General features: G+C 40.7%; 1 protein-coding gene across 1 annotated transcript in view; it reads left to right on the plus strand.

Moving 5' to 3' along the window:
• Positions 1–13,444, plus strand: part of Adamts12 (ADAM metallopeptidase with thrombospondin type 1 motif 12) — a 276,352-nt gene that overhangs the window by 237,034 nt on the left and 25,874 nt on the right. The window contains exons 17-18 of the mRNA XM_029470142.1: positions 1,011–2,117; positions 9,846–9,998. Coding sequence (XP_029326002.1) covers positions 1,011–2,117; positions 9,846–9,998 — 1,260 coding nt within the window. The remainder of the gene's footprint in view (positions 1–1,010; positions 2,118–9,845; positions 9,999–13,444) is intronic.

Genomic DNA, 13,444 nt, shown 5'->3' on the forward strand with positions numbered 1-13,444 from the left:
GAATAATGGCTAGGAGGCCCTGTGAAATCCATCAGATATGACACACGCATACCCTTAAGAAACCTTCTTTGATGTCAATGATACAAGACAGAGAATATAAATCAATATAAAATGGATGGCAAAGGAACCTGAGCATTCCTTGTTCCAGTGCCAGCCACTTGTTGGTTGAACTAACAGGTCATTGGGAAAAGTAAAAATGGAGCAGTTTGGTAGAAGTATAGACTTTTCAAAATAACTAATTTTCCTGTGTTATATACCAGCTATGTATGATTAGTGGGCATAGAAGTGGACGAAACAGGTTTTACATTGAGCTGAGAGGACAGAATGCCTGTTGGGATCATCCCACCCCCACCCCAGCAAGGGAGTTAGGAGACATAGCACTTTCGCAGTGTGCATATTACTGTCCTACTGGTGGAAAAACCCAATTCTTTGAGAAAATATATTTTCCACCTTTGATTAGCTTTTCATCTTTAAAAATCAGGAAAAAAAAACCCTTAGATATTAAGTATATTTGAGTATGGTGAGTCTCTAGCTTTTAGCAGACTCCTACCTGCCGTAGATAAATCACTGACACCTGGGGTAGGGTGGGGTGGACATGGTTTCTAATAATTATTTTCTAAATATAAAAGCTTTCCCATAGCTAGTTTAGTACAATTCTGAGGATCTGGGAGCGTTTTTGAATTCATTCAGTAGCTTCGTACATAGCCCAAAGAAAGAGATAATAGTCTTCACTGAAGAGTCGTAACGGGAGTAATTTAATACATTGCACTTCTTGTAGATAGTGGTATCCAGTTATCAAGACGCTGAAAGCCTTCAGTTTGACTGTATCTTGGGTTTTTTCAGATTGGTTCTGGGCCCTGGCTGCTGTCCAGGAGACAATGGAAAACTGAAAGCATAGAAACCAAATGGCACTAGAACATTATCTTCACAATTCAATTTCCACTGCACCTGACCATGAGCAAAAAGACATCTTTCCTCACTAAACTAATAGCTGTCTCTCTTTTTCCCAGTGCTCTGTTTCCTGTGGTGGTGGAGTGCGGATTCGCAGTGTCACATGTGCCAAGAACCTTAATGAGCCTTGTGACAAGACCCGGAAACCCAACAGTCGAGCTCTGTGTGGCCTCCAGCAGTGCCCATTTAGCCGTAGAGTTCTGAAACCCAATAAAGATATAGCTCCCAGTGGGAAAAATCAAACAACATCAGAACATGACCCCTTCAAGCCCATCCCAGCACCAACATCCAGGCCCACGCCACTGTCCACAACCACAGTGCCTGAGTCTATGAGCACAAGTACTCCCACAATCAACAGCCTTGGCTCCACCATAGCATCCCAAGAAGACCCAAATGGGATAGGATGGCAGAATAATTCAACCCAAGCTGAAGAGGGCTCCCACTTCCCTCCTTCTTCTGGAAGCCCTTCCCAGGTCCCCGTGACTTCCTGGTCTTTGAGTATCCAACCTGATGATGAGCATGTTTCCAGCTCAGCTCTAGGTCCTACTTCAGAACGTGACTTTTGGGCAACCACAAGTGATTCTGGCTTATCATCTAGCGATGCTACGACTTGGCAGGTAACTCCATTTTATAGCACCATGACCACAGATCCAGAAGTGGAGATACATAGTGGTTCAGGGGAAGACAGTGACCAGCCTTTGAACAAGGACGAAAGCAACTCTGTGATATGGAACAAGATCGGAGTACCTGAACATGATGCTCCCATGGAGACGGATGCAGAACTACCACTTGGACCTCCACCAACATCTTATACGGGGGAAGAGCCCTCATGGCCTCCCTTCAATACAATAATGGAAGGCTCATTTCCTTCCTGGTCCTTCAAAAATGAGACACCCAGGGATGATGGGATGATCACTGAAAAATCAAGGAAGATTCCACTCCCTCTTGCAGGAGACCACCATCCAGCAACCTCAGAGAAGTTAGGAAACCATGACAAATTGGCATTGCCAAATACTACAAATCCAACCCAAGGCTTTGGGCCTGTCCTGACTGAAGAAGATGCCTCCAGTCTGATTGCCGAGGGGTTTTTGCTAAATGCTTCTGATTACAAGCATCTTATGAAGGACCACAGCCCTGCATACTGGATTGTTGGAAACTGGAGTAAAGTAAGAGATTCTATTTCCTGTCTTAGACCTGATTTTTTTATGAAAAATGTCTAATAGTGGTATATTACAAATTCCAAATGAACTTGCATCAAAATGTCTAACTGGGCATGGAGGTACACATTTGTAATCTTAGCTCTTGGGAGGCTGGGGCAGGTAGATTGTGAATTGAATGCCAGCCTGAGTTCAGAGCAGATTTGGAAGCCAGACTGATTACATAATAAGATTTTGTTGAAATAAAAGAAAAAGAAAGGGAATGTAAAAATAGGAGAAGGAGTGATGGAGGGAAAAAGGAGAGAGATGGAGAGAAGAGAAGGAGGGAGGGAAGGAAAAATAGGTGATAGGTGATAGATAATAATGATAGATAATGATAATGATGATAGATAATAAATAAATAACAGATTGTAGATAGATGCTAGGTTGAAAGAAGACTATAGAAGATAAATAGATGATAGATAGATACATAGATACATAGATACATACATACATAGATACATACATACATACATACATACATACGTTATGACAATTACAACCATCTCTATGCCAGCTCCCCAAATGGGAAGGAGAAGAATAAATATATTATTTATAAAACAAAGTGTACATACAAGTATATATTTATACATTGTTTATAAATACTAAAGGAAAGACATATGATGGCACACAACGTGAAGACTCTATTAGGAGACCTGAATCAGTTACTTTGTGAGCATGGAGAATTCATCATCTCTCTGTGTCTGGTGTTTTAAGCTGCAGGCTGATATGCCTAGGGTGGAGCATCCCTGGTATCCCTTCAGCTGTGCACTCCAGAGGTCCTATGATGAGTGACAGCTTCAGAAATCTGTCTTCACATTTCCATATAGGAAGATATAGATGGATAGATAGATAGATAGATAGATAGATAGATAGATAGATAGATAGATAGATAGATAGAGATTGCTATATGTCAAAGGGATATATCAATATATCAATATCAAAGAAGACAGATATATCCTATGGTTTTAAATGAATATTTAGCATTTTTATTTTTGTGGTCATAACAAGCTTGAGAGGAAATATCTATCAAAGGATGTACTTTCTACCTGTGACATACTTAAGCTCCTTTATTAATACATAATTGCATATTACAAACTTTGCCTACTTACAGAGCTTTTTACCAACCTTCATTATCTAATTCTTTAATGTTTGTTCGTTTTGAATGGCCTCATTAAAAATTTCACTATGTCTTATTGAACTAATTGTAATATCTAAGAACTATACATTATGATAAAATTTTATCCCCTACTTTCAAGCTTTAGAAATTTGACTAGATATTTGGTTTTCTATTTCTACATCCTTTGAGGTATTAAAATTGTTTCTTACCTATTTTAATTATAACAATTAATAATAAGTTTAGTATATGAATGTATAAATTAATATAATTACACATTCAAATAATTCAAGTTTTTTATTTTATGTTTTACTTTCTTTTCTAAAGAGAGGCAAACTATAGCAGTTAATTAATAACAACTTTCTAAAATAATATAGCTATTAACATAATAACAAAAATATAGTTAGAGCAATTTATAAGGCATGCTAATTTCCAGAGCGTTGCCACATATTGTCTCTTATGATTTTTCCTTTGGCTGTCCTAGAGAGTAGATGATGTCTATCCCATGCATGCTGACGTACAAGTAGAGGACCTAAGATGCTGATGGCTAATGTCCAAGGGCTCGCATTCAGTGGGATGATAGACTTTCTGTTTTCACTGTAACCTACTGTCTCTATGCCAAATTCTGGCCACAATTTAAAAATTAAGGGTAAAGTTTTCTTTTGTGTAAATTAACCTCCATGGATCATGTTATTGACTTTACCAGCAACATATGGATAAATTCAAAACTCCAAAACTTTCTATGCCAAATCTGCAACTATTTCCATTTGAACTATGTTTTCCCATGGATTTATGTTCTAAAGTGAGTTATCATATTTTTTCATTGGTGAATCAACATCTTATCTCTATTCACAAAAATCCGGCTTCATAGATAATAAGATGTTTGTGCCCATAATGATCTCATTTGTTGAAGGGAAAAATGTGTCTCATAGTCCAAGGTTTTAGTCATATTTCCTGTCTGATAAATTCTAAAGTACTGTAGTGACAAGAACTGACAGTGAAAACTGACAAGCCTGGAGGTATGTTAGAAGTAGGATTTTAAGCTAATTAGCATGAGTTCTCTACTGCAATCCTGCAGCCCAGGAAGATTGATGGCACACCAAATGTGAGCTTGCGGGAAGTTAAATAACTAGAATCACACACACCAAGTGGAGGAGCAGGGATTTGAACTTGGGTGGATAACTAAGAACCCACAAACCCTTGCTTTGCAAATCAGAAAACACTATTACCATCTTCTGTGCCTTTGGTTTTAGTTGATGTTTCTTTGCTCGTTTTACATATAAAAGCAAAATCAGTTATATGAAGACACAAAGTAGACAGATGAGAAAATCATGTATTCCACAAGAACATATTTTATAACAACACAGAGGGCACCTCCTGGTTACTTCTGAATAAAAAATATAAAAAATAAAAAAGCAAATAGTCCCTATAATATCACCACCATTGATTCAGTGTAGAAATTTTAAAGTAAAGTTGAATTTCTCAGGGTTTCTTAGAATGATTTCTTTCAAATAGTACTCTTTCAAAATGTATCTTTCTTTCTAAAATCATGCCTTATCCCTAAGGAGCAAAGAGAGAGACTGCTGTCTTTGTGTGTGTCAAAGCAATTCAATGGGTGTGGCCTTACATGCCTCTGGGATGTCTAGGAATAGCTAGCATGTTTTTGTGTGTATGAGTCTGGGGTTCTTGAGGAAGGCAATAACTAGAGATAGAATTTAGCAGCTGTGATCAATGGGTAGGTATAGCCTTGAAATCAAGTGAGGTTACCCAAAAGCTACCTGCATACTGCAAAGACCTGTGGCCCAAGAGTGGAAACCTAGAAAACACCCATGATTTAAAGAGATGGCTAAAAAGATACCCCGTGGGGAAGTCTGGTAAGGAATAATATAATAGGTAAGGCTTTTATACAAAAAGAGATGGCGCCTTTTGTATTTAGGACTGAGTCAACTTTTGCACTTGATCATTGGCAGGTCTCTGATGACATTGGGGAGAACAGGCTTAGAACTTAGATGGAAGCTGGAGTAGGAAGGGAGGACCCTTTGGGAGACTATCTCAATAATTGGGGGCAGGGGAAGCTCTACACTAGGACTCTTAGGAAGCATGGACAGCTCTTCTTAGATCAGAAGTTAGTATAGAAGTTTAAAGGCCCTGGTGACTGTGAATTCAAAACCATCGTTGGCTGCAGAGCAAGTTCCCAATCATCCTGAGATGTATAATGACATCCTGGGAATGAGTAAAGAAATACTAAAACACGTATGACCCATCCTCTTATCTTTTTAATCCATGCTCAAACCCCAGACCAGTTATACCACTTCTGGATTTAAGTGCATTGCAGTGATTTTTGTCCTGATGATGTTCAATAGATGCTATTTGGTTGACAAATGTTTATTAATTCAACAAACTGAAATTCAAGTCACTGTATCCAAGAAAATAAAAACATAATAGAGTAGACATGAACTATAATGACTTTTGATCACAGGGGTTTAACCACTTTGATTATAATAAATCAAGACATAATTCATTTAGACTCAAATGTTATCATTTGCCTTTGACAAAACTAATTGTCTTATTGAATTTATCATAATCCACCAAAAGGTTGGCAACAGGGTTATAGTCACCAAAACTGCTGTCACCTAAGAAGTTTGGCTCCAGAAAAGGAATTGGATTATTTAAGCCTTTTAGAGCAACAAGGATATAATGAAAATTAGAACTCTCTACTTGGCAGGGCCCCCCTACATGGCAGGGTTTAGTAACTATTCCTTTTATGTATTTTTTTTTAGAAAAAAATGTATCATATATGAATATACCAGAGAAAGTTAGAATTCAGAATGGAAGCCTTGGGTTTTTTAGTATCTCAGGGCCCCTGATGCTTATATCTGCCTGTTTCTGAAACTGTTTTTTTCAGTAAACAGATCACTTGTCTGTCAATTACAATGTCTTAGAAACCAAGAATCACCACTGATACTAACCCGCCTCCAGCCCACTAGAACAAGCTCTAGTAGTGTTTGAGGTCAGATGACCTCATCAATTAGCTCATCTCCATTTTGTTTCCTGCTAGTAGAGGTTGGGTGGTTTCTAGGCTGATGGTAGGAAGGATTTGGAAGGGGAGGGCACTTTTGGTGGTTATTAAATAATGATCACATTTAATATATGAGAGACAAAAATAATAAAAATCCCTATAGTATTCAGCAAATTTTTTTCTAAGGAAGAATTCCCAAGCCCAAAGTACCGATGGTATCTCAGTAGTTAGGAATGCAGGACCCTTGGTGCACACTTTTGCACAAGACACCTGCCTTCACCTCATTGCAGGTCTGTGTATCTCTATTCCTTCCATTTTCCAACCCACACACCTCTGCAAGAGGTGTAAGAGGATTGTTCTAACTACTCCAATGTCCTGCTTACGTACATCTGCCTTTTCAATACATACAGATCAGATGAAGTGCACTCTCTCAATAATATAAGGGGGGATAAAATGAAGAAATGGTCTAAGAAAACATCAAATCGGAGTTGTAGCTTTGCACAAGCTGACTTTCTAGTCTTGCTGCTATTCTGCATCCAATTTGCACTTGAGAACTCCAAAGTGCCCAGTCTCCTTTATCGTTTATGTCCTTGTCCAGTGCTCTCATGCATGATGCTTCTGCCTGGGCTCTCCTACCCTGCCCACTCTGCCTCACGCCCTCACGTCCTTTGGGGTCATTTTCAGCCTTGTCTTCGGGAAAGCTTTTCTGATCCCTAACCCAGAAATCATTTTTCAAGTTTCCTAGGGCTTGATTTGAAGTCTCTCTTAGGATATGCTCTCAGCTTCTCTCCTGCATTAAAAGATTGCCGAAGGCCCTCACTGTACATCACACGTCTCTTACTAATTAGAGTTCAGAACCAATAATTGATGCAAAAACCCAGGTTGGCTCTATAAAAAGGCATGCAGTTTGAAAATGCACTTGCTGGACTTGAACCCTGAAAAACTATATTCTGATGTTCCCTCCACTTCCTCATCTCTGAGTGGGTGATGGTTATCTGACTCCTACGATTAGTATAAAATAAAAGAAGTATCTATGGGCTATAGAAGAACACCAGGCATGTAGCAAGAAGCAGGGGAGTTTACAATTTGTGTTCACGTAACAGAAAATATAAGTGTTATGTCCTATGCATTGTTATGGCCCTTATTGTGACAGAATTCCTTATCTCAGTCGGATTCCCTGGGCCTGCCCATTAGATGTAGACTTCTAGAGTGCAGTAGAGAGAAGGTGAGAGTATAATTTCCACAGTTTTTCAGAGCTATTTTTCAGATGCTGCTGACCTGACCCTCTGTAACTGCTCCAGTTCTAGCATCTCACACCCGCTCTCTGACCTGATGGGTCAGTTGCTGCCAGGGCCCCAGGGCAGACTGAAGCTATACCTCCTCTTCCTCAAAGTCCTCTTGTTTCCCTCCATCTCCTACTTCTTATTTGAAAGTAATTAAATTTAAGGAAAACTCTAATCTACAGAATGAGATTTTTGTTTTGCTTTTCCTATTTTCTGTGGATTTCCTCTTGTCAGATTTACTTTTGGACCATTGCAGGAAGCCTGAATAGAAACTGTCAAAGAAAATTAAACCAATTCTGGTGAGGAAAATAAAACTTCAAGCTCCGGAAATAATATATATGATTTGCCACATAAATATGGCACACAGCACTACGGCTATCTCTTGAGATTTAATGGGACCATTACTAGCCTGGCAATGTGGTCTCATTAGCAACTTTCCTAGGCTTTCCTAAATGTTATATTTTCCTTCTATGTTACAATATTAAGTTAGCTGCACAGCACACTGTCTGTGTGGGCTTGTGCAAGGCAGTATACATGAGTGAGCTTCCTTCCTCACAGCAACTCAGCATAAGGGATCCTACACTTGTCACCAGTTTTGCCAGCTTGGGGGGTGGGTCCATAATCTGCAAAAGCTCACACCATTAGCAAATAGCAGAACTGTGACTATTCACTGCATAATTGTACCCTCAACCAGGAGGTTCTATCAACCTCAGCCTCTTCTATCAGATGCCTGCTAGGGTCAGCTGAAAGCTGGCATGGGGTGGCTTCAGCTGAGTCACCTGATTCTGTTTCATGTTGGCTCTTGTCCTCTACTGTGTGGCCCAGCTTATGCTCATGGCGAAAGCAGAGTCCCAAGCAAAAGCAGAAAGCAAAACCTGGTAACTAGCATAGTTTTCGCTGCCGTGTCCTATTAGACAGAAGACAACACAAGAATAGCCTTAATTTGATTCTGTCTCTGATGAGAGTGTGAGGATGAATGAAGGAGAACACTAGTGGGCTTAATCCATGATGTGGTCAGTGCATGTTAGCTGTCGTGGTCTCTACTAAATAGATGTATAATTATGTTCAAAGAGAAACCAGAAAGACTCAGATCAAGTCCTAAATGATTGTAAGGATGAGAAGAAATTGCTTCTATAAATGAAAATTGAAATAAGGTTATGACGCTGGGTGTTTTCTACTTTTCCCATTCTGGGTTTCTACAATTCACTTAAGAAATAAATGTGATTATACATATATGTATATTTATATACATGTATATAAACACATACATATACATACACAGGCATACACCCACATAATTACAGATAGATAGATAGATAGATAGATAGATAGATAGATAGATAGATACTTAATATTACCAAAATTTGCACCAGAGGGTAAATGTGTAGCCAAGGACACATAAGGCAGATCTTGATTTATATAATTTATCAAAAGAAACTTTCTTTTAAATATGCTCAGATCTGTCTTTTATGTATTCAGAAATGACCCTTTCCAAAGGGTGAGCAGGAAAAGAAGATACAAGGGGAGGAAAAAATAAAATGGGACAAACTGTGTACTCTTCAAGGTGAATGCAAGCTAAACTTGTGATAATAAAGGAAACACCCTGAGAAAAATGAACTGTACCCACGGAAAAGGTCACTACCTCGTTCTCTGCCACTGGGTCAAGGAGTGAAGGGCAGCCTTTTATAAGTTTTTCCCTACTACAGCTCTGTGGTCTGAGAGCCAACAGTGGAAGCACCTCGTGCACTTTGTGAAAATGTAGAATCTCGAATCTGCATTTGGCAGGGTTTCTAGATGTTACCTAGCATGGGCTCTAGAGAAAGAACACCCTCTTTCTCCATGGAGAAGCCAGCATTAAGCTTCAGGGTCTTTGTCCAGCCTATAACACTACTAACCAGTACCCCAAGGATGCCAGTGAGAGAAAGTGAATAAAAGTCATGTAACATTGGACACGAGCTGGGAGGCAGATGCTCATGTCTGACATCCTTTCTGAGTGGGGGAGTGCTGTGTCTGTGGCCCAGGCATTTGGGTCAGTATATGTATCAAGGAAGAGCGTATTTTCATTTCCTTTTGTATACAGGTGGATGATCCTTGACTGCAGTTATTAAAGCCATTCATTTTAAACTATTCATCCAGACATTCAAATTTTGTGTTTATTTATATCTGGGACAATCTTAGCATCTGGGACAGGAAACCTTTGTCTCTGTGTGCCCAGTGATGGGTGGTCCTGAGAAAAGTTCTCAGTCTGTCTTCTCTCCCTCCCTCCCTCCCTGCTGCAGTGCTCCACTACCTGTGGGCTGGGGGCCTACTGGAGGAGTGTGGAGTGCAGCTCTGGGGTGGACGCTGACTGCACAACCATTCAGAGGCCAGACCCTGCTAAGAAGTGCCACCTCCGCCCCTGTGCTGGCTGGCGAGTGGGAAACTGGAGCAAGGTAATCTTTGACACTGTGTTTTCAGGGAAAGGGGAGGGCCCTATATGAACACTTGCCAAAAACACCTACACCCCCCCTCCCTGCCTCCCTTCTGTATGTCTCCTTAAAAAAGCAAGGCTTACTCTAAGTTATAGAAGCCCTAGAAGTCAGACTTGTTATTAATATGCAAAATTTTACCTGTGTGCCATCTCTGTCTTGAGATAAGCTCAAGAAAACCTTTTCAAAATGAGTTGCTTTGTCTAGCATGCAGTTCAATATTTCTCAATTATTTCAATTTTTCATTGCATGAAAATTATAGTTGTATGATGATAATTATACATTGTCACATATATAATTAAGTCATGGCTCAATGGCTCTTCACACACACACAAAAGTTTTATTTGTCTAAAAGGAATAGAAAGCAGGAGCATTAAGAGTAACGTGGGTCCACAGGAGTGGCCCAGCAGCTAAGGCTGCTTTCTGTCCTTGCAGAGGAACTGAGTCTAGCTCCCAGCATCCACACAGAGTGGCTCGCAAACACCTGAAGATGCAACTCCGGGGGACCCGATCCCAACTTCTAACCTTTACACATGAGCATACACACATAGTAAATAACAACAACAACAACAACAACAATAACAATAATGGTGATGGTGAGGATGAAGATTAATGATGATACTCTAAAGAATAATAATCTGACCACTAGAAAGTATATTTCATGATGTCTAAGATCCCAGGATCTAAGGGAAGGTGATCATGCATGAAGAGTCATCCTGTGCTAGTGCAACCTGGACTACATAAAACCTGCTCTCCAAAACGTACAACAAAAGGGTGTGTTCCCATACTCGTATGCATCTTATGACCTTGTTTTACAAGGTCCCTTGAGAAAGGAACAGGTAAAGTCCTCTGGTTAATCCAGGTGCTTTGAAGGTGCCTAGTCAGGCCCATCATCCTGTACTGAAGTTGAGTCAGACCCGGGAGACACAGTGGTCATGACTCAGCAGAGTTTGGGGCCAGGCAGGTAGCAAGAGCAGGTGTGAGCTATGGGTGCCCATTCTGTGTCTTATAAATGCCCAATGCTAGGCTTTCCTAGATGCCTGTCACCTCTCCAGAGAACCAGATTCTTATAACAGTTAGTACTTTGGAAAAGAGAGAACTACCTAGAAAGTCTGCAGAGGCTCTGGGCCCTCCAAAGTCTAGGCATTAGCTCCACTGTCTGTGTCTCAGAAGAAGACCATGAGGTATCTCACTGGACAGACTTACCCACTAGGGAGACTTACGTTCAGACAAGAGCATATAACATCATTGTTGCACCCTATGACTCTTCCCTCAAAGGAAGATTTGGAATTTGGGAAAGAGAGGGCTAATTCCTTGAGAATCTCACTGCATGTTCTAATAACTCCCCACCTCCCTCTTTCTGTGTTGATACTATAAGGTTTTAAAGGATAAATTCACATTCCTTTGAGGTTGTCTTCCCTTCCGACTAATAACAAATCCAGAGTACAACAAAGGCATACCACTTATCTATGAATCATCTTCCATATCCAAAAATACCGAAAGAGATATCTTAGTTTTCAGACTTTGCCAAGTGTTGCCCATGTCCCAAAATTCCATCCACCTATCATGGAGGATAATCATTTCCATGGAAATGATGACATGAAAAGACAGTCCCTCCAGATGGTCAAGTCGGGCCTGAGGAATTCTAGCCGGTGGGAAGTCCCCAGATGAAAGATTCCAGAGCTCACATCTGGGATTTCTCCTAATCCTCCCTCCTCTGCCCACCAGGGATTTTTTTTTTTCAATCTGACAGCTTGCTTTTTCAGAGTTTCTCAAAACTAAAATTTCCACTTTACCTCTGATTAGTCTACAAATCTCTATCCAAATTCAAAGACTTCAATTCCTTCCAGTCCAGGCCGAATCACAGACTTCTCTGAGCCCACCGGCATCAGACCTGAGGAGCCCAGTTACTCTCCAGGGATTTCCCCACCACCACAGTTATTTTGACGAGTCTTGGCTGACTTGTGGCTCTAAGTGTGCCCTTAGATTAAGGGTTAAGCCTGAGTTAAGACGCTCTTATGTGCAGTTTTCATGTTTGACAGGAAATGAGGTTGCCCATTTAGATTTCAACCTTCCTGGTAGCAAGAGACAGAAAAAAAAAAAAAAAAAGGCTCTTCCTCTCTGCATTCATCTGGCCAAAACAAAGCAAAGGTTCTCATCTTAACTTGACCCCAGCATGTTTCTTTTTCTTTCTTTCTTTTTTCAATTTTTATTAGATATTTTCTTTATTTACATATATATTTCAAATGCTATCCCGAAAGTTCCCTATACCCTCCCCCCAGCCTACTCCCCTACCCACCCACTCCCACTTCTTGGCCCTGGTGTTTCCCTGTACTGGGGCATATAAAGTTTGCAAGACCAAGGAGCCTCTCTTCCCATCTTCTACTACATATGCAGCTGGAGACATGAGCTCTGGGTGTACTGGTTAGTTCATATTGTTGTTCCACCTATAGGGTTGCAGACCCCTTCAGCTCCTTGGGTGCTTTCTCTAGTTTCTCCATTGGGGGCCCTGTGTTCCATCTAATAGATGGCTGTGAGCATCCACTTCTGTATTTGCCAGGCACAGGCATAGCCTCATATGAGACAGCTATATCAGGGTCCTTTCAGCAAAATCTTGCTGGCATATGCAATAGTGTCTGTGTTTGGTGGTTGATTATGGGATGGATCCCCAGGTTGGGGTAGTCTCTGGATGGTCTATCCTTTTGTCTTAGGAGGAACGAGTCCTAGAGGCAAGCTGGTAGGTCAGTGCATGGCTGTACCCCTCAGGCTGCACCAGGACAATTTAAGTCCAGCCTGAACCTCACAGTGAATTCAAAGATGGCCAGGACTGTATGGCAAGACTCTGTCTCAGAAAACAAACAAAGCCATCCTAGAGGCAGTAGTGCCTGAGAATCAGGCACATCTGAATGGGTAGTCCTGCCCTGTCTCTAATTAGTGTGTATTCATCCAACTGATTAGGAGGACTAACATACTCATGTCAGAAATAAACTAGTAATTCTGCTTCTACTTAACCTATGAGGCTGTGTAAGATCAAAATATATATTTATTAGCCGTTTTTTTCTACAACAAACACCTGAGATAATCAACTTACAAAAAGAAAAGACATATTTAGAGGATTCGATCGATGATCTCTTTGCTGTGGCACCTATGGTAGGAGGTACCTAGTGAAGCAATGCTGCCACCTCCTGGTGGGGAGGCGCAATACAGAAACGACAAGGGAGAATCCCTTTCAAGGGCCTGTGCCCAACAACCACCCACTGAGACCACCCACTCCACCCCACTCCTTAAAACTTCTACCACCTCCGATCAGCATCATGCTGGAGAACAAGACGTTCACATGTGGGCCTTTTGAAAACACTCTAGATTTAAAATATAGCAGCATGCAAAACATCCATAAATGGCCTGGGGGG

The sequence above is a fragment of the Mus caroli genome, chromosome 15 (genome assembly GCF_900094665.2).
Source record: "Mus caroli chromosome 15, CAROLI_EIJ_v1.1, whole genome shotgun sequence".
NCBI lineage: Eukaryota > Metazoa > Chordata > Mammalia > Rodentia > Muridae > Mus > Mus caroli.